The sequence below is a fragment of the Hemiscyllium ocellatum genome, chromosome 12 (genome assembly GCF_020745735.1).
Source record: "Hemiscyllium ocellatum isolate sHemOce1 chromosome 12, sHemOce1.pat.X.cur, whole genome shotgun sequence".
Classification (NCBI taxonomy): domain Eukaryota; kingdom Metazoa; phylum Chordata; class Chondrichthyes; order Orectolobiformes; family Hemiscylliidae; genus Hemiscyllium; species Hemiscyllium ocellatum.
The window spans coordinates 10185179-10206578 of NC_083412.1; the positions used below are offsets into that span (position 1 = coordinate 10185179).

Consider the following 21400-nt stretch of genomic DNA (forward strand, 5'->3'; position numbering starts at 1 on the left):
GAACTGCCCGCACACTTTTCACTTGATATTAGGCTGTATTTCACAAAAAAAAACTGACAGTTATGTTGAAAAGAGTGAAATCCGGAAACATTTCTTTTGAAATAAAATGGAAAATCAAGGAGATTCTGCCCTGACTCCAGTTTATTTGAACCGTGATTGACTTGACTCCTTAATCCTGCTAGACGTAACCTCAATTTCAAAGCTGTGTCTGTACTCCAGAGGTCTGCCTGACGCAATGTTATGTGCGTGTTTAAAACCCACTGAATGTATCGACTCTTTTGGTGGATGAGTGGTTTTAAGATACACAACTTGCGATGGCCGGGAATCGAACCCGTGTCAACTGCTTGGAAGGCAGCTATGCTCACCACTATACCACCAACGCTACGTCGACCACGTCTGGAGAAATCAGCTGATGTGCAATTCAAGGAATAGTTGTTGAATATAAATTTCGTTTTTCTTTTATTAGAAATGTTGCAGTGAAATGTTTGAATTGAAAGTAAAAACAGACTGAGTTTTACTGAGTGGATAGATCTCATTATGACCCGCCTCACTTTTTAATACACACAAAGTAGCATTTCGGATTCCTCATGATCTGCAATCAATCTATAACAAAAATACCAAGAAAACCTCAGGGCAAATCTGGAACCATCACACAATTAAAACTTGTGAGGTTCTCAGAAAGGGTCACCGGACCGAAACGTGAACTCGGATTTCTCTTCATCCAGCTTTACCACTGACTTCGGTTTTGGTTTCTGACTTACAGCATCCGCAGTTCTTTCGGGTTTTAGAAAATAAAACGACAAAAAAAGAGGAACTGTTAGACTGAGGCCATGCTGCAGTAATTGTGGAGAGGAGGGAATTCCGGGTAACAGTTCCGGAAGCAGAACCCTCTCGAGAAATATGGATTAATTTGAAGTGCGAATCCATTGATAGATTTGCAGTTTTCTCTTTTACTTTGTAGAAGAGGGGGAGGTGTCAGTCAGCAGGAAGGGGTTTTCACGGGAGGGAATGATTTGGAGATGCCAGTGTTGGACTGGGGTGGACAAAGTTAAAAATCACACAACGCCAGGTTATAGTCCAACAGGTTAAATTGGAAGCACTAGCTTTCGGAGCGCTGCCCCTCCATCAGGTGGTTGTCCGAAATCTAGAGCTTCCAATTAAACCTGTTGGACTATAACCTGGTGTTGTGTGATGTTTAACTTCACAGGAGGGGGTAGTCATGGGCAGCTGTTTAGTGAAGGTCGCTTCCCTGATGTGGGAACGCAGTGCACGCAAACCCCTTCCTGCCCTCGATAGGTAACATGAACCAAGATGGGCTTCCCAAGGTCAAGAGGTGCAGGGTGCTGAGGTCACTGTCACAATTTAGTTCCCATGGGTCCCAAATCGTTGGGATGCCCTGGCGCCTTCATGATAAATGGGATTGTGTGGATACGAGACAGGGTCGTGGCAGAACAGTGCTGAGAGTGTGTTGCTGGAAAAGCACAGCAGGTCAGGCAGCAGGGAAATCGATGTTCCGGGCTCCAGCACCTGCAGACCTCGCTGTCTCCCAGCACAACAGTGTTGTCCGCTCAGGTTTAAGCAGAACGTCCGCATCTTCCCTCGCGGGTCCAATGAAACACAAAGCGCTAGCGGGGAGGGCAAAGCGAGGGGGTGGGGGGTTCAGCAAGCACAGAGTAGGGTGATCCCGGTTCGTGAGGGGAAAAAGAAAGCGCAGTGCGGTGAAATTGATATTGTCAGAGCAACCCAGCGCGGGAAGGAAGTGGAGGGGCATGGAGGAGCAGTGGGCAAGACGGAGAGGACGGGGTCAATGGGGGGCACAGACGGCTGGGTAAGGGCATGACCAAATGTAAACATTCGTGGTGTGGTGGGGGGAGGAAGATCGGGGCTGCAGGCAATGATACTCTCCAGCTTAGAGTCATGAGAACCCGGAACCACTGTGTGTGTGTGTGTAGGTGTGTGTCTGTGTATGTGTGCCTGTGTGTATGTGCGTCTGTGTGCGTGTGTCTGCGTGTGTGTGTGGGTGTGTGTGTCTGTGTGTGTGTGGCTGTGTGTGTGGGTGCGTGTGTGGGTGGGTGTGGCTGTGTGTGTGTGTGTGTGTGTATATGCATGTGTGTGTATGTAGGGATGTGCGGGTCTGTGAGAGTGTGTGTCGGTGCATGTGTGTAGGTACTGGAGTATAAGTCTGTGAGAGGGTGCGTGAGTGGCTGTGAATGTGGGAGTGTATGAGTGAGTTTATGAGAGAGAGCTTGTGGTTGAGAGAGGGTATGCATGAGTGTGTGGGTCGGTAGGAGTGTGCTTTTGTGTGTGTGCGTGTGCTTGTGCGTTTATGTGAAATAGTATACAGTGCAGTGTTGTCACGTGTCGTGTGACATGAACCCAAGGTCCCAGTTAAAGCCATCCCCATGGGTACCGAACTTGACTATCAGCCTCTGCTTGGCTACTTTGCATTGTTGCCTTGGAGGATGGTCACCCAGAGGTCCGAGACCGAAAGTCCCAGACCGCTGAAGTGTTCTCCGACTGGGAGGCTAGAACCAGTCTGTCTCAAGATTGGGACACAGACAGACTTTAACCTCATACCTTTAATGCATTGTCTGAGCTGAGATGGCACCTCTTGTTAGAAAACCTGAAGTTATCTCGAGAACGTAACTTTAGAAAAGTTCTGAGATTCTCATATTAAAGAACGGAAACTTGCAAACCCATTCTAAAAGATGAAAGGTTTAACCTAAATGTGTTTACTATATCATTGCAGCTGCATGATGCTGTAATCCTTTTGCTATAAATACTGTGCCTTATGGTCCTTCTTACCATCAGGTTGGTCTACATGACAAACACATTCTTCATTCTTTATCCTTCAAAGAAAATCAGTCAAGTTCATCAGACACTACCTTCCCTTAACAATTCTATGATGACTATCTTGGATGATGACGTGGAGGAGCCGGTATTGGACTGGAGTGGACAATGTTAAAAACCACATAACACCAGCTTATAGTCCAACAGGTTTATTTGGAAGCAATAGCTACTCCTTCATCAGGTAACAATGTGTGATTTTTTTCAACTTTATCTTGGATTAAACTTTCACTCACTGTGTGGTCATTTCTATCATCTCTCAGAGTTTTACCGAGTCATTTGCTCATTAATGGAATTATAAAAGCAGCTGGTCTCCACTCCTCCTATTTCTGACCTGCACCTATAAAAATAAAAGTACCGATTCGGTATGATAAATAACGTTCTTTGGATATTTGTGAAATGCCCGCACACTTTCACTTGATATTAGGCTGTATTTCACAAAATAAATGGAGAGTAATGTTGAAAGGAGTGAAATCCGGAAACATTTCGTTTGAAATAAAATGTAAAGTCAAGGAATTCCGCCATGACGCCAGTGATCGACTTGACTCCTCCTGGGCGCATCCTCAACTTCAAAGCTGTGTCTGTCCTCCAGAGGTCTGGCTGACTCAATGTTATGTGCAGATGTGAGTGTTTAATTCCTACTGAATGTATCGGCTCTTTTGGTTGATGCGTGGTTTTAAAATGCACAGATTGCGATGGCCGGGAATCGAACCCGGGTCAACTGCTTGGAAGGCAGCTATGCTCACCACTATACCACCATCGCTACTGAAAACGATCCAGAAATCACTTGATATGCAATAACAGTTCTTGACTCGCAATTTCGTTGTTGTTTTGTTGGAAATTTTGCAGTGAAATATTAGAATTCAGAAGTCATAAAAGAATGAGATTTACTGTGTGGTAAATCTCATTATACCCCACCTCACTTTTTAATACACACAAAGTAGCATTTCGGATTCCTCGTGATCTGAAATCAATCTATAACAAAAATACCAAGAAAATCTCAGGGCAACTCTGGAACCATCACACAATTAAAACTTGTGAGGTTCTCAGAAAGGGTCACCGGACCGAAATGTGAACTCGGATTTCTCTTCATCCAGCTTTACCACTGACTTCGGTTTTGGTTTCTGACTTACAGCATCCGCAGTTCTTTCGGGTTTTAGAAAATAAAACGGCAAAAAAAGAGGAACTGTTAGACTGAGGCCATGCTGCAGTAATTGTGGAGAGGAGGGAATTCCAGGTAACAGTTCCGGAAGCAGAACCCTCTCGAGAAATATGGATTAATTTGAAGTTCGATCCCGTTGATAGATTTGCAGTTTTCTCTTTTACTTTGTAGAAGAGGGGGAGGTGTCAGTCAGCAGGAAGGGGTTTTCACGGGAGGGAATGATTTGGAGATGCCAGTGTTGGACTGGGGTGGACAAAGTTAAAAATCACACAACGCCAGGTTATAGTCCAACAGGTTAAATTGGAAGCACTAGCTTTCGGAGCGCTGCCCCTCCATCAGGTGGTTGTCCGAAATCTAGAGCTTCCAATTAAACCTGTTGGACTATAACCTGGTGTTGTGTGATGTTTAACTTCACAGGAGGGGGTAGTCATGGGCAGCTGTTTAGTGAAGGTCGCTTCCCTGATGTGGGAACGCAGTGCACGCAAACCCCTTCCTGCCCTCGATAGGTAACATGAACCAAGATGGGCTTCCCAAGGTCAAGAGGTGCAGGGTGCTGAGGTCACTGTCACAATTTAGTTCCCATGGGTCCCAAATCGTTGGGATGCCCTGGCGCCTTCATGATAAATGGGATTGTGTGGATACGAGACAGGGTCGTGGCAGAACAGTGCTGAGAGTGTGTTGCTGGAAAAGCACAGCAGGTCAGGCAGCAGGGAAATCGATGTTCCGGGCTCCAGCACCTGCAGACCTCGCTGTCTCCCAGCACAACAGTGTTGTCCGCTCAGGTTTAAGCAGAACGTCCGCATCTTCCCTCGCGGGTCCAATGAAACACAAAGCGCTAGCGGGGAGGGCAAAGCGAGGGGGGGGGGGGGGGTGTCAGCAAGCACAGAGTAGGGTGATCCCGGTTCGTGAGGGGAAAAAGAAAACGCCTGAAGAAGGGCTTATGCCTGAAACGTCGATTCTCCTGCTCCTTGGATGCTGCCTGACCTGCTGCGCTTTTCCAGCAACACATTTTCAGCTCTGATCTCCAGCATCTGCAGTCCCCACTTTCTCCTAATTTATAAATCAACACCTTAGCAGACAGGCAAGTGGAGGGTATACACTAACCAATCGAGACCATTTGTTCAGACATGGGCTGTTTGAGACTAAGAAGGAAAGGGAGGCATACCCCCTGATTCGTGCAGCCACAACACCAGGGAGGAAGTCGTAGCCAGGCACAGTGATGTTGGGACAGGAATACTGATTCATGCAGGGGGCACAGACAGCAGGGTCACTGGGCAAGGGATTATTGGATCACAGCCCCTCAGTAGCAGTCCACCCACGCACTACCTTCAGGTACTCAACGAAACGCTGCCCATCTACAGAGAGAGCCCCAGCAGGCCTCCTACATTATGAATGAGCCATTTCCCCAACCCGCGAGACCCTTGGGCTACCGCAGGAGGGAGGTTTTGCAGGCTGTCCCTATACGCCCCTCACACTCCCCATCTGAGAATCCAATGATGCACGTGGAGGTAGGGGGCCGTCTCATTGTCTCAGTGAGGAAGTCCTTGAGGAGTGGGATAGGTTAATGAATTCTCTGTCTCAGGAGCAAAGAATCCAGTTGAAAGGTTTTGTGCAGCAGCATGACAATATATGCAGGAATAAGATGAGGAGGACTAATACTGTTGTGCATGAGCTGGAAGTTGGGAATGCTGTTCCATAAAATAACACCCCTACAGACTTCATCATTTCAAAGCCACACAGGTCCATAAGGAAGTGGATGTGATGCCTAAGGAAGATATCTTCGAACTGAGTTAGAGCAAGTGGAGTTCGCCGATTGTGATAGTTCCCAAACCTGACAAGACTCAATGGTTTTGTGTGGACTATTGGAAGATCAATGCTATAACAAAATCAGACTCATACAAGATTGGAGGACTTTCGGGTGAAGGTTGGATAAACCAACATCACAAAGTTGGACTTACTGTGTGGTTATTGACCTTTATCAGAGAAAGCGAAAGAGGTTTTTGCATTTGTCATCCCAAAGGGGCTATATCAATTCAAAGTGGAATGAAGAACACACCAGCCACATCCCAAAGACTTATGAACAGAGTCGTGGCTGAGCTAACAAACTGTGCAGTTTATCTGGATGATATATTGATGTTTAGCGAGTCATGGAAAGATCACATGGTACAGTTGGCAGAGCTCTTTGAACAATTAAGAGAAATAAAACCGTAATAAATGTAAAGAAAACAGAATTCGCGAAAACAGAGGTGATGCTCTTGGGACATAACATCAGTCATGGAAGGTTGACCTCAAGGAACGCAAAGACAAAGGCCATCAAGGAATTTCATCTGATAGCACATGTGTTATTGTGGATTGAACAGATAAAGTATAACTAAGATTGGACAGATACCTATGTATATGTGTGCAGAAATTTAATATTATCTTAAATTAATGTCTTATGTATTTTATTGTAATGGGATTTAAGAATTAGAAAAAAAGATGAAGCAGTTGTTTCATTATTATTGTCCATCTTTTTCTTAAGTGGGGGGGGGGGGAGGTGTTATGAAGTTGAAGTTTAAGAGAGAGTAAATGCTGTTCTGAACTGAGAGCTGACATGCACCTGTGATGACTAGATGGCAGTCTCAGAGTGTACTGGAAATTTAAAGATATGTATAATTTGGCTGTGAAATGGATACCTGAGTTTGATGCTGCTTTGACAAGAATTCAAATGTAACCAATCATTTTGAATTATGCCCCAGGATACTAAAACCCATTCGAGTTTGTATTCATTGTTTTTTGCTAACATACAACCAGTGAGACGATCTGATGTTGGGGTATTAAAAAAAAAGCACACATTTCAAAAGTCAGACAGAGCAACTGTTATTGAGAGAGTAACTGCTAGCAAGAAAGACTGCTATTCAAAAACACTCTCTGTCAGGAGTATCTTCTTCATATGAAATATCTTCACAGTAAAAGGTAGAAGGCAACCCAGAGAGATCTTCAGCCAAAAGAAGACAGACACCGGAGATGATAGCTACTGTATGGTTTTGAAACTAAATTGATGTAATATTAATATGTTTTTTTTATTGGAAGAGTTCATTGTTATAGAATTGGAGTCCGACAATAAGCAGTTAAGGGAGGGAGGTAGGAGCTTAGAGTTGTGAATTGTTGTTTAATATTCACTTTTAGAGTTAAGGAATAAATTGATGTTATTTTCTCTAAATAGTGGAATTTGGATGTTCTCTAGCATTCATATTTTAACAGATTATGAGGTGAGGTGACCTTTTCTGGGTGTTTCGTTTAATTAACAGAGGAGTTCACCAGCATGTCATAATACAATACATAAAGCCATCGTATCACCACAGAAGACAGAACGATGCTGCCTCCGGAGATGAGTGACTGGGCTTGCAGCAATGGTGAGCTGTCAGAGTAATGATGGACATCATGACAGGCCATTGGTGTTGGAGTGATGATGTGGGTGGTCAGGAAGAGTAATGATGGTATGAATGCCAATAGGATGGAAATGTTGGTGAGGTATATGTGAGAAAGAGAGCGATGATGTACATTGTGACTGGACATGGAGATGTGCATGTTGGGTTTAGAGTGATGGTGGGTTAGGTACGGAGAGCTATGATGGGCATGGTAACTGGCCAATGCGATGCCAGTAATGTTGGATTCTGGGAATGGCCAATAGGATGTGGGAGATACTGCAGAGGAGATTTGGCAATGAACATGGAAACTCACCAATAACATGGCAGTGATGGTGAGGTGGGCAGTAGGACACAGGATGAAGGATGTGGATACTGTATTTTGGAGTTTTAATTCAGAAATCTTTTGAGGTATCAAGTAGATTCAGTGAGCAGTTAGGAAGGCAAATGCAATATTTGCATTCATTTTGAATGGACTAGAATACAAGAGCAGAAGTGTACAAAGTTCTGGTCAGACTGCATGTTGTACGTTGTGAGCAGCTATGAGCCCTTTGTCAAAGGAGGGATGTGTTAACCTAGGAGGTGTCCAGAGAAGGTCTACAAGAATGGTTCTGGGTTGTCATATGAGGAGCAGTTGAGGATTCTGAGCCAGAACACAATGCTGAGTAGATAGATGATGTGGGGCCTCACTGAAAATTATAGACAGTTACCTTGGATGAGGGGAATGGCCAATTCGATGGGGGCTAATAGTTGGGATGAATGTGTTGCTTGACGTGGAGATTGGCCAATAGGGTGAGAGAAATGGTGTGGGAAAGTGAGAGTAATGATGGACATGGTGTGTGGAATGAGGATGGTTTGGAGGTTTGGAAAGGTGTGGGGATGGGGATGATATGAGGTATGTGATTGTGTGGAGGATGAATTCAGGGGATGGAGATTGTTAAAAATCACATGGCACCTGCTTATAGTCCAACAGGTTTATTTGGAAGTACCAGCATTCGGACCACTGCTCTTTCAATAGGTAGTTATGGAGCAGGACTATAAGACGCAGAATTTATAGAAAAAGATCACAATGTCATGCAACTGAAATGACATATTGAACAAACCTAGATTGCTGTTAAGTCTTTCATCTTTTAGAATGGGTTGCAGGTTTCAGTTCATTAATATATAAATCCCAAAACTTCTTTCAAGTCACATGCTTGAGATAATTTATGGTTTTATTAAAAAAGAGGTGACATTTCAGCTCAGACAATGCATTAAAGGTGTGAAATTAGAGTCTGTCTGTATCTTAGTCTTGAGCCAGACTGGTTCTATTTCCAAAGTAGGAATTTGTAAAATGTTACATGGATTGAATGCTTGCATTGACTGCTTGCAAATTGTGTACTTTTTGAACAAAATAGAATGTATCTGCAATTACAATTCTGTAAATGCAAAATCACCCCATAGACCTATATGAGTGTGTGCGTGCATGTGAGTCTCAGAGACTCTGAGTGATTTTATGTGGGTGTGTGGTTAAGAGTGTGTGCGTGCATGAGTATGACGGAGAATAAGCCTGTGAGAGTGTGTATGTGGGTATGAGTGTGGGTAGTGTATGTGTGTGTATGAGAGGGTCCGTGTGAGTAAGTAACAGTGTGTGGGTATTGTGTAATGGGGGCATCTGTAGTGTGGCATGAACCAAAAGACCTGGTTGAGGCTATCCTCATGGGTACCAAACTTGTATCAGCCTCTGCCCAGCCACAGTGCAATGTTGCGTATCCCGAAGTCAGCCTTAGAGGACAGCCTCCTGAGGATCTGAGGCCGGATGTCCCTGACTGCTGAAGTGTTCCTTGACTGGGAGCGAAGGGAATGTACCTCCACATCTTGTCACATGTACCCAAGTAGAGTGAAATAGACAGGCAGGAGGCGGGAAGAACACAGCAAGCCAGGCAGCATCAGGAGGTGGAGATGTCGAAGTTTCGGGTATAACCCTTCTTCAAAACCTCCTGATGCTGCCTGGCTTGCTGTGTCCTCCAGCCTCCTGCAGTTTTTTTTGTCTTAAACTTTTTTGTTTTGTGAGCAGTAAAGGCAGATCATAACAAACAAGGACATATAGGTCAGAGGGTGTCTGGGCAGAGCCAGGCATACATGTTACACTGCACAGAAGGTGCACAAAGCAGTTTCAACAACAGCAATTTCAACTTCAAGGGGACCTTACAGCAGTCTAATAACAGCAGGGGATGAGGCCAGTTATGAGGGATTGAGGGTGATGTGAATGGGGACAGAGTGGAGGACAGTTGTGAGGGAATTGGATGGTGTGTGAATTGGAGATGGGACTTCATCCAAACGCCAATCAAATGCAAGATAGGAACGGAAGACCCGCCCACTGCGACGGTTCCGTCACTGCGGTGCAGACCAGCTTCCGGCTTAGAGTCAGGGGCGGGGCTAGTAACCAGGGAAAGTGTCAGGGCACGGGGCTTGGACTCCCGGCGGGGCGTGGTATCCGGGACAGGCGTCGTGGGGCGGGGTTTGATATTGGGAAGAGACGTCAGTGGGCGGGGCGTGGTATCCAGGAGAGGCGTAGGAGGCCTGACCAGGGGGCGCGGAGCTGGTTGCCCGGGGGCGCGGCTTGGCAAACACGGTGAAGCGTTAGGGGGCGGGGCTTGGTTGCCGGGGGGGGGAGTCAGTGGGCGGGGCGTGGTATCCGGGACAGGCGTCGTGGGGCGGGGCTTGATACAGGGGAGAGACGTAGTGGGCGGGGCGTGGTATCTCGGTGAGGCATCGGAGACCAGGCGAGGGGGGGCGGAGCTTGTTGCTCGGGAGGGGCGGCTTGGCAAACAAGGTGAGGCGCTGGGGGGCGGGGATTGGTTGCCGAGGCGGGGAGTCGGTGGGTGGGACGTGGTGTCCGGGGGAGTGGGCGGAGCTTGCTGCATGAGCTCGGCGTCAGGGGACAGGGCTGAGTATCTGGGAGGGCGGGGCTACGTGTTCCGTAGTTACGTCAGGGGGCGGGGCTGCCAGGGCAATGGCGGCGTTGGTGGCCCTCAGCTTGCGGCTGGAGCGCGCGGCGGTGGCGGTTCCCGTTCGAACAGGTACGGGGTGGGCAGAGTCATGCCCCTGCCGCCCGGTCTCGCTCCGCCATTGTCAGCACTGATGAGCAATGTGCGCCTGTATTAACCCTGTCTCCCTCCCTCTCTCTCTCTCTCTGGGCCTGAAGGTTGGCGGTTGATCTCGGCCTCGGCTGAAGCCTCGCTTGCGCCGGACACGGGAGAGAACGAGACGGTCTCGCCGCGATTTGTGAACCGCAACCCCCGGAACCTGGAGCGCCTGGCGCTGGCGAGGAAGGACAACGGCTGGCAGAGCACCTGGCCGAGGCGCAGCCACTGGCACCGGTGAGCACCACACACCACATGGGGCAGCACAGTACAGGCCCTTCGGCCCATCATGTTGGTACTGAGCATTTATCTAACATCAACCTCATCTACGCACCCTGCAAAATACTGCCATCCATGTGCCTGTCCAGCCGTTGCTGAAATGTCCCTAATGTCTCTGACTTTTCTACCACTGCTGGCAGTGCATTCCACACACCCACCGCTCTCTGAATAAAGAACCTACCTCTCCCCTATACCTTCCTGCAGTCACCTTAAAATTATGACCTCTTGTGACATTTCTGCCCTGGGGGTGGGGGGGGAGGTCTCTGGCTACCTACTCTATCTAAGCCTCTCATTAACTTGTACACCTCAATCAGGAAAAATCCACTCCATCCTCCTTCACTTTGCCCTTGAATGTATCTGTCCACTTCCCCTTCTTCCAGCTTCTGCACTCAGTTTGTCAACAGCATTCAGATACAAAGTTAAAAGTCACACAACACCAGGTTATAGTCCAACAGGTTTAATTGGGAGCACTAGCTTTCGGAGCGCTGCTCCTTCATCAGGTGGTTGTGATGAAGGAGCGGTGCTCCAAAAGCTAGTGCTCCCAATTAAACCTGTTGGACTATAACCTGGTGTTCTGTGATTTTTAACTTTGTACACCCCAGTCCAGCACCGGCATCTCCAAATGATGAGCATTCAGATAACAAGTCCAAGAGTCATAGAGACACACAGCATGGAAACAGATCTTTCTGTCCAACTTGCCCATACCAACCCAATCTGGCACCTCCTAGCACCTGGCCCATCTCCCTCCAAACCCTTCCTATTCATATACCCATCCAGATGCCTTTTAAATGTTGTAATTGTTGTTGTGGTTCTGTTTGCCGAGCTGGGAATTTGTGTTGCAGACTTTTCGTCCCCTGTCTAGGTGACATCCTCAGTGCTTGGGAGCCTCCTGTGAAGCGCTTCTGTGATCTTTCCTCCGGCATTTGTAGTGGTTTGAATCTGCCGCTTCAGGTTGTCAGTTCCAGCTGTCGGCTGTAGTTGGGTCCAGGTCGATGTGCTTATTGATTGAATCTGTGGATGAGTGCCATGCATCTAGGAATTCCCTGGCTGTTCTCTGTTTGGCTTGTCCTATAATAGTAGTGTTGTCCCAGTCGAAAAGATGTTGCTTGTCATCTGCGTGTGTGGCTACTAAGGATAGCTGGTCGTGTCGTTTCGTGGCTAGTTGGTGTTCATGGATGCGGATCGTTAGCTGTCTTCCTGTTTGTCCTATGTAGTATTTTGTGCAGTCATAACAGCACACAAACCAACAGCCACTCGCAGACAACAACTCACCAGGACGAAGGACCCGATACCCATCATGAGCAAAACCAATGTAGTGTACAAAATCCCGTGCAAGGACTCCCTAGCATTTGTATCCTGGAACATTAAGCTGCCAGTTCTGTCCATCCCTGGGCTATGTTTCTCTAATTGTTATGACATCCCAGTCCCATGTTCCTAACCATGCCTTGAGTTCATCTGCCTTTCCTGTTAGGCCCCTTGCATTGAAATAAAGCAGATTAATTTATCAGTCCTACTCTGTTCTCTGCTTTGTTCCTGCCTGCCCTTACTGTTTGACTCGCCTTTGTTCTCAACTGTACCAGTCTCAGATTGATCTCTTTTCTCACTATCTCCCTGGGTCCCACACCCCCACCGTACTAGTTTAAATCCTCCCAAGCAGCTCGAGCAAATCTCCCTGCCAGTATATTAGTCCTCTTCCAATTTAGGTACAATCCATCCTTCTTGTGCAGGTCACCTCTACCCCAAAAGAGCTTCCAATGATCCAAAATTGTGAATCCTTCTCCCATACACCAGCTCCTCAGCCATGCATTCATCTGCTCTATCTTCCTATTCCTGCCCTCATTAGCTCATAGCACCAGGAGTAATCCAGATATTAGTACTCTCAAGGATCTCCTCTTTAAATTCCTGCCTAACTCCCTGTAATCTACTTTCAGAATCTCAACCTTTTCCCTTCCTATGTCATTGGTTCCAATGACCTCCTGCTGGCCCTTCTTCCACTTGAGAACATTCTGCACCCTCTCTGAAACATCCTTGACCCTGGCACTAGGAACACAACACACCATTCTGATTTTATGCTGCTGGCCACAGGACTATCTGCCCTCTAATTCTAGAGAGTCCTCAAATTCAATCGATCTCTTGGAACCCGACGTACCTGTCATTGCATTAGAACTGGTCTCAATACCAGAATCTTGGCTGTTGTGCTACGTTTCCCTGAGAATCCCTCATCCCCTACGTTTTCCGAAACAACATACTTGTTTGAAATGGGGATAGCCACAGAAGACTCCTGCACTAACTGTTTACCTCTTTTCCCTTTCCTGGAGTTAACCAATCTATGTGACTGTATCTGCAACTTTTCCCTCTTCCTATAACTGCCATCCATCATGTTCCCCTGCTCTTGTAAATTTCTCATTACCTCTAACTGTCACTCCAACCGATCCATTCAATCTGAAAGATTTGTAATAAACGTCATATATTGCAGATATTGTCCTCAGTAACCCTTAAACTCTCCCTGAACTCCTACATCCGACAAGAAGAGCATATCACTCTACTAAAGGCCATGTTTGCTTCTTTTAGTCTACAGACCCAGAAAATAGCACTGTCTTATTCTTCTACAAAACACTGCTCCAGGTTAAATGAACACTTATGGCTTATATTTTAAGTTTAATCAAGAGGCATATCTCAATAAAACATAATAAAAAACCCACTCTACTCACTACTGCAGATTTACTGTAAGGCCATGCTTAAAATATGCACTTACCCGTTTCTGTGCTGTGACCTCTCCCAAACAGGTTCCTCCAAAATTAGTTGTGAATTTCACTGTTCGTTTTCCCAGATGTACTCCAATGTCTAGTGATTCACAAATTCAAACAGCAAAGGCAGTAACTGTGCAGGTTCACTGCTGTGTCAGTTAGCAATGTGGGTTTCTTTCCCTCTCGCCCTCTCTCAGCTCTCTGGCCGAGTGAGTATGAAAATTCTTCAGTGAATAGCCCTCTTGTCTCAGACTTCTGAGATTCTGGGTTAGATGGGAGAGCAGAAATCAACCACTGGTATCTGGGCTGATGTGAGAACTGTTGTACTGGAGTAGCACACTGTTGAAGGGTCAGTGCTGAGGGAGTGCCAGATTGTGTTCCTCTGTGACCTCTAACTGGCTGACTGCTGTCTGAAGTCCATATTAAAGATTTCATGATCTCCTTGGAAGAAGCACTGTGAATGCCAATCTGAATCTTTAAAACTTGTGTCCAGTTGGTGAAAACAGACAATCAGCTCGATATCACAGTGCTGTTAGTCAGTTCTTGCTGTCTGCACGTTAGTTGCTGTGTTCCCTGAGTAACCGCAGTATCTACCTGACAGTCCATATGATGTTGGAACAGAGGTCAGCCAATTGAATGTACTCTTTTGTCCGATGGGGTCATGGCTGATTTGACAATCATCAACTCCACTTTCCTGTCTTTCTTGATAATCCTTGATCCCTTCCAGATTAAAAATCTCATCTCAGCCTTCAATATAATTAATGACTCAGCCTCGACAGCCCTCTGTGATCGAGTTCTGCAGATTCACTCCCCTCTGAGAGAAGAAATTCCTCCTCTGAGACTGTGCCTCAAAACTAGAGTCAAAAAGTGTGGTGCTGGAAAAACATGGCAGGTCATGCAGCATTCGAGGAGCAGGAGAGTCGACGTTCCAGGGGTAACCCCTAATCAGGAATGTCAAAACTAGATGGAATATTCCATCTCACCAAAATTGCGTGGAAGAAAATGGAAGACAGTTTAATGGCTGGACTCACTTCTTCTCATAAATATGCCCAAAGGACTACTTGTCTTCCGAATTGCTAGCTATGTCGCCATGTTTGCATTCATTGACTTAGAAATAAGGTCACACAGGGCTCATAGAAACATACAGTATAGGCAAAGGAGGAGGCTGTTTACCACTTTTAACAAATCATGTGATCATGGCTGATCAGCCAACCCGGTTCCCTGTTCCCATTTCATTCCTGTAATCCCAAGGACTTTATCTAATGCCTTGAAAGTATGGGAAGTGATTTTTGGGTCCCTTACTGATATATTTGTATCGTCGATAGCCACGAATTAAGTGCCAGTAGACTGGAGGGTGGCTAATATGGTGCCATTATTTAAGAAAGGTGGTAAGCAAAAGCCAGGGAACTGATGTCTGTGGTGGAGGGATTGTGAGGGATAGGATCTATGTGCATTTGGAAAGCCAAGGACTGATTAGGGATAGTCAATATGGTTTTGTGCATGTGAAATGGTATCTCACCAACTTAATTGAGTGTTTGAAGAAGTGACAAAGGCAATTGAAGAAGGCAGATGTTATCTATACAGATTTAAGCAAGGCATTCGCCAAGGTTCTGCATGGTAGACAGGTTCGCATGGTTAGATCACATGGAAACCAGGAAAAGCGAGCCAATTGGATACAAAATTGGCTTGAAAACACAGAGGATGGTAATGGAGGGTAGTTATTCATATTGGAGGCCTATGATCCAAAGTGTGCTGCAAAAATCAGCTGGCTCCATTGCTTTTTGTCATTTATATAAATGATTTGGATGTAAATAGAGGAGAAATGGTCAGTAGGCGAGTTTTGAGAATATTTGTAGCTCAGTTTGAGGTTCTGGATGTAAGTTTGCTCACTAAACTGGAAGGTTTGTTTTCAGACGTTCTGACACCACACTGGGTAACATCATCAATGAGCCTCTGGTGAAGTGCTGGTGTTACGTCCCACTTTCTATTTATGTGTTCAAGTTTCCTTGAGTTGGTGATGTCATTTCCTGTTGGTTCTCTCAGAGGATGGTAAATGGGATCCAAGTTGATGTGTTTGTTGATAGAGTTCCGGTTGGAATGCCATGCTTCTAGGAATTCTCATGCGTGTCTCTGTTTGGTTTGTCCTAGGATGGATGTGTTGGCCCAGTCAAAGTGGTGTCCTTCCTCATCTGTATGTAAGGATACTAGTGAGAATGAGTCATGTCTTTTTATGGTTAGTTGTTGTTCATGTATCCTAGTGGCTATTTTTCAGCCTATTTGTCCAGTGTAGTGTTGTCGAAACACTACTCCAGAGCCTGGAGGAGGAATGCCTCATTCTGCCTTGGGACCCTGCAACCACACGGGATAAACGTGGATTTCAACAATTGAAAGGGTGCAGAAAAGATTTACAAGAGCGTTACCAGGATTGGAGAGTTTGAGCTATAGGGAGAGGCCGAATGGTTAGGAATGCTTTTTCCGTGGAGCAGAGGGTTGACACATATGGAGGTTTCTAAAATCAAGAGGGGTATGGACAGGGTGACTAGCCTGGGTGTTTTCTCAGGGTAGGGAAGTCCAAAACTAGAGGAAAGGGGAAAGATTTAAAAGGAACCTAAGGGGCAACTTTTTAATGTAGAGGCTGGTATGTGTATGGAATGAGCTGCCAGAGGAAGTAGTGGAGGCTGGTACAATTACAACATTTAAAATGCATTTGGATGGGTATATGAATAGGAAGGAGTTAGAGGCATATGGGCTAAAGACTGGCAAATGGGATTAGATTAATCTGATAGGCTTGGATGAGTTGGACCGAAGGGTCTGTTTCCGTGCTGTACATGCCTTTGACTCTATGTCTATGCGATGTTTTAGCCTCATGTAATGGTTTTTGCTGCAGAGACTTCCACAAGCTCTCCACTCTATAGATGGAGGCATTTCTCCTTAGTCTTACCCTGTGTACTTCTTCAGATAAGAAACCCAAAACTGCACGTGATACACCACGGTATGGATTCTCACTGTACAGTTGCAGAAAGGCATCTCTGCTCCTGTAATTCAATCCTCTCACCATCAAAGCCAACGTACCTTCACTGCCTACTGCTCTGACAATGCTGACTTTCAAAGACTTGCGTGTATGAGGGACACCCTGCTCTTGTAGCGACTCCCTTCTCAGTTGATCAACATTCATTTTTTTTTCTGTTTTTGCTCCCGGACCCCTCGTTGAAATATATTATACCACCATGCATTTGCCCATTCGCTGAATTTGCCTTGATCACACCATTGATTTGATTTCGACATGTTCGGGTAAGGTTTCCACATATTTTTGGAAGCATACCAGTGTGTTGGAGCTGGAGTAGGGGAGTGCAGTTCTGGTCAGTGGTGCCTCACAGGGTGATTTGCTGCTGATATCTCTCATTTCCTTTGGTCATTGATCTTATCTCTCTCTACTACCTGATGCCAGGTTGCGTTTCAGGAAGAGCCAGAATCACGTCACAGCCTGTGTGGAGGCAGCAAGCAGTCAGGGCGAGGTGGTCATCTCAGCTTCGACCCAAGAGTGGTCCATCAAGAGGCACCTATACAGCACCCGGGACGTCACTGCAGCCGAGACTGTGGGTCGTGTGCTAGCTCAGCGCTGCCTTGAGGCCGGGATCGGCTACCTCCAATTCCGGGCTATCCCTTGGGAATACCGGGCAGAGTCGGTGAGTCCCGAGAACTTTAAGAGAATGAGGGTCCTGATTAGTTTAGGAGGAAAGATGCGTGACTCACTTAAACAGGATCATGGCTGATTACATCCAGCCTCAACTCCACAATCTTGCCCACTGTCTTGAACCCATTGCTGACTAAAAAACTGTCTACCTCCTCAAATTTATTCAGTGACTATCACACTCTGGGGAAGCAAATACCCTTATGAGAAGTCGTCCCTCATCGTGTCTGTTATTAAACGTGCCACATGTTAAGCATAAAACGATGACCTCTCATATGAACGAGGACCACAAGGAAGCCACTCAGCTCCTCCAGCTTACTCTGCCATTCAATAAGATCATGGCCGATCTGATTTTAACTTTGTTTGCAGTACATCCTCCAGAATCTTTCAGCCTCTCAATCTATATTGCCCCACAAGGGGAAACATCCTCTCTGCACCTACTTTGTTAATCTCCTTTAGCATCTTACAAACTTCACTTAGATCTTGTGGGTTAAAGCTACCTTTAATTTGGCTACTTACTAAGGAATCGCCAAGACAATCCAGTATTAGAACAATTACAGAGGAACCTCTATTATCTGAATGAGTTGGGCAAGCAACTTTTCGTTTGGATAATCTGTTTGACCTTAAGAGAAGCCATCCTGATCTAACGCAGTGCTCTACCAGAGAGCTTGTTTAAATCAATAATTTTGATGAGTCTGCTATTTGAACAAACTAATCTTTGCATTCTGCAAAGTGCAGGTTAAACTGAGAAGGACTAAACCCTTAACATCACATAAATATATGAAATCCCTGCATTAAGCAAGGTCCTGAATAGCTTCTACAATCACAAGAGCATTTGTCAAGTTTCTGTGAGCTCAGTGACACAGTAGGAAATCAGAAGCAGTGCCTTGCGCATGTTTAATTTCTCGGCAATTTTTTCATGAACTGCACAGTAAAGTGACGGAAATAAAGCACTTACTTTTGAAAAGGACTGTGTAACTAACCCTTACGTGAAACAAAAAAAACTCCGGTCATTGTTGCTTGAGGTGCTTGTGTTTCTTTGATTTTTGTCAGCGTTTTCACATGTTCTTCAGTACAGGCAATCCAAATTCACTTACCTCTTTGATGTAATGTTTTTATTAGACCTTGAGACCTTATTTGGAAAATCCGAAATACAGATAATTGAGGTTAGTCTGTACTTAATCTTTATTGCACGTGGCAGCCAAAATAAGAACCTCAGGTCAGCAAGTTAGGCCTCACACCCAGCTTGGCTATTACCTGATTCATGGTGGAATTTAGCTACGATTCCGACCCACAGTGTCTGTCTTTGGATATCCAGGGTATCATCCTTGTACAGTGCCGTTCTTCAGAGTTCTGCTGCTGAGGAATCCTGAATCTGAAATCTTCTAGAATTGCCTGCCTTGTGAAGTTTGTGATGTGACATGATTGATGCTCCTTTAGATTTGTTCATCCGCAATATTGATTCTGGAGTATTCAAGGCTTTGGATTGCCTTCTTATTGGGAGTAGCTTCTCTGTTCCTTGTTACACTTGATGCCAACTTTCTATTCAAAACATTGCATGTTGTGCCAGTAACCCCTTCACTTCAGTACATCCCTTATGCAGGGAATATTAATTACCTATTAGTCACAAGACAGCTGGTTGTCAAACAGTGATTAACTTTGCTAACCCTGGAAACGGGTTATTTATGTTGCTTTGACTCCTTTTTCTCCCAGGGATGGTTAATTGGCATGTTGCCTTTAATTCCTTCATAACAATTTCTCCTAGTCCCTTACATCTCAGGAAACAGTTCAAGTCTGCAGCATCGCAATCTTCTAAACTGAGTTTTAATCTGGGATAAAGGTGGGAGTTTGTCAGTCCAAATAGCAATCACAAAACCCTGGAATAATGAAAGAAAGTTTGTGGGGGAGGAGGAAACAATCAGAATTATTTTAGGCTCATCGATTGAGGGAGGAATCACAATCCCATAGGAATAGTTGTCTGGGAGAAGTATTACGGAAGAAGAGGGTAGATTTGACTGGAGGAGAAGAATCACTGCCTCAGGATTGGGCAGAGAAGAGACAGCTGCCCTGGGGGGTAGAGAGAGGGAGGGCAGCAAGGGGCTATCAGCGAACGAACTCACCTCATCTCCATCTGTCTGTGCTCTGTAGGTCCAGCGATTCCGCTGTGCGCTAAAAGACAGTGGGCTGATCCTCAGCGAACCACGGAGAGTGTACCAGTCGACGCATGGGAATTTGGGAACGAAGGTGAGATGGGGCAAAGGCATCGCAACAAGTTCCTTTCGATTTCTAAATAAAGCAAAAGATTCTGTCTGACTTCGGAACTCGTTCTTTTCATGGGTCGTCATAAGAGATGTGGGGTGAGGGTGCAGGCTTCACATGCAGCAAGATGATCCCAGATTGCTCCATTTCCCTACCACCAGCCAAGGTTTTTTCTGAGCTCACTGATCTTATCTGCTGGGGGACTGACTGGTCTCCCACCTGTTCCTGTGTAACAGGATTGAGGAACTGAATGATCTCCTGTTCCTGTGTTACAAGACAAGGGGAGTACTCAGTGAATGATAGGACACTAGGAAACTCAGAGGAACAGGGGTCTTGCCCATAGATCGCTGAAGGTGAAGAGACAGATTAGTAGATACCTAAGCATCCATGACCATTTCCATTTAGAATGACAAGGGCAGCAGATACATGGAACCCCAACCCCTAAAGTTCCACTCCAAGACACTCACCATCCTGACTTGGAAATATATTGCCAGTCCTTCACTGTCGCTGGGTCAAAATCATGGAATTCCCTCCTTGAGGGGTCTACCTATATCTCATGGACTGCAGCAATTCAGGAAGGCAGCTCATCACCAACTTCTCAAGAGCCACTGGGCACTGGTGATAAATGCTGGCCAGCTAGTGATGCTCATGTCCCACAAGTGACTAAAAAAAATTCCATTCCACTGAGACTGTTCCAGAAAATGAGAGATTTCACCAATTGCCTCTTAATCCTGGGGATGCAAAAATCAACACCATTATGTTCCTGTTAAAGTAAAGCTGGTAAATGCCGGTACAATGGATAAAGACATAGACTCATAGAGACATACGGCACGGAGTTCGGTCCAACTCGTCTACGCCAACCAGATATCCTAAATTAATCTAGTCCCATTCACCAGCACTTGGCCCATATCCCTCTAAACCCTTCCTATTCATATAACCATCCAGATGCCTTTTAAGTGTTGTACTAGTCTCCAACAATTCCTTGGGCAGCTTATTCCATACATGCACCACCCTCTGTGTGAAAAAACTGCTCCTTCGGTCCCTTTTAAATCTTTCCCCTCTCATTGCTAAACCTGTGCCCTCAAGCTTTTGACTCGCTCACCCCGAGGAAAGTACCTTGTGTATTTACCCTATTCATGCCCCTCATGACCTCTGTAAGGTCACCCCTCAGCCTCCAGGGAAAATAGCCCCAGTATATTCCGCCTCTCCTTATAGCTCAAATCCTCCAATCCTGGCAACATCCTTGTAAAACTTTCCTAAACCCTAACAAATTTCATAACATCCTTCTCATAGCAGTGAGGCCAGAATTGCACATAGTATTTTAATAATTGCCTAACAAATGTCCTGTACAGCTACAACATGACCTCCCAAAGTCTATACTCAATGCACTGAGCAATAACGGCATGTATACCAAATGCTGCCTTCATTGAGGCTTTGTTTGAACAAGTATAAGGAGGCATATGTTAGGTATACACAACTGGGATCAAGTGAATCCTTTGAAGAGTATTTCAAGAGAGATAGGTCCATTATTAAGAGGGAAATCAGGGGACAAAAGGAGATGATATAGCCATGACAGGTAAGGTTAACAATAATCCAGAGATTCATCGCGTATGTTAAGAGCAGCTAAGGAAAGAATAAGGCATGTTAAAGAGGGATGAGGTTATCTTTGTGTGGAACCACAGAAGATAGCAGGCATACTACATTTTGTGCCAGTTTACTGTGAAGAAACATGAAGGCGAGAGAACTGAGAATAAATATTGATGTTTGAAAATAATCCGCATTACAGAAGAGGAGGTGCTGGAGATCTTAACAACACATAAAGGTGGATAAATCTCTGGGACCTGATCAAGTGTGTCCCAGGACGTTGTGGATAGGCAGAGAAG

At 45.6% G+C, this 21400-nt stretch overlaps 1 protein-coding gene and 2 non-coding genes across 3 annotated transcripts; 1 reads left to right on the forward strand and 2 right to left on the reverse strand.

Moving 5' to 3' along the window:
* Positions 1-310: 310 nt before the first annotated feature.
* Positions 311-382, reverse strand: trnag-ucc (transfer RNA glycine (anticodon UCC)). Its single transcript has one exon. It is a non-coding gene; the product is annotated as a tRNA-Gly (tRNA).
* Positions 383-3538: 3156 nt separating this feature from the next.
* On the reverse strand, positions 3539-3610 carry trnag-ucc (transfer RNA glycine (anticodon UCC)). Its single transcript has one exon. It is a non-coding gene; the product is annotated as a tRNA-Gly (tRNA).
* Positions 3611-10387: 6777 nt separating this feature from the next.
* On the forward strand, positions 10388-19571 carry mrpl18 (mitochondrial ribosomal protein L18). The gene is made up of 4 exons (XM_060832868.1): positions 10388-10478; positions 10604-10778; positions 17016-17253; positions 19407-19571. The coding sequence occupies exons 1-4, from the start codon at positions 10412-10414 to the stop codon at positions 19569-19571; spliced, it is 645 nt and encodes a 214-aa protein (XP_060688851.1). The 5' UTR covers positions 10388-10411.
* Positions 19572-21400: the final 1829 nt, after the last annotated feature.

What these genes read in the sequence shown, in the direction of transcription:
- mrpl18 (XM_060832868.1), top strand. Translation starts at nt 10,412, where the DNA reads ATGGCGGCGTTGGTGGCCCTCAGCTTGCGGCTGGAGCGCGCGGCGGTG. An exon ending in AGGCGCAGCCACTGGCACCG is followed by an intron (nt 10,779 to 17,015) that starts GTGAGCACCACA and finishes ACCTGATGCCAG; the next exon opens with GTTGCGTTTCAGGAAGAGCC. An exon ending in GGGAATACCGGGCAGAGTCG is followed by an intron (nt 17,254 to 19,406) that starts GTGAGTCCCGAG and finishes TGTGCTCTGTAG; the next exon opens with GTCCAGCGATTCCGCTGTGC.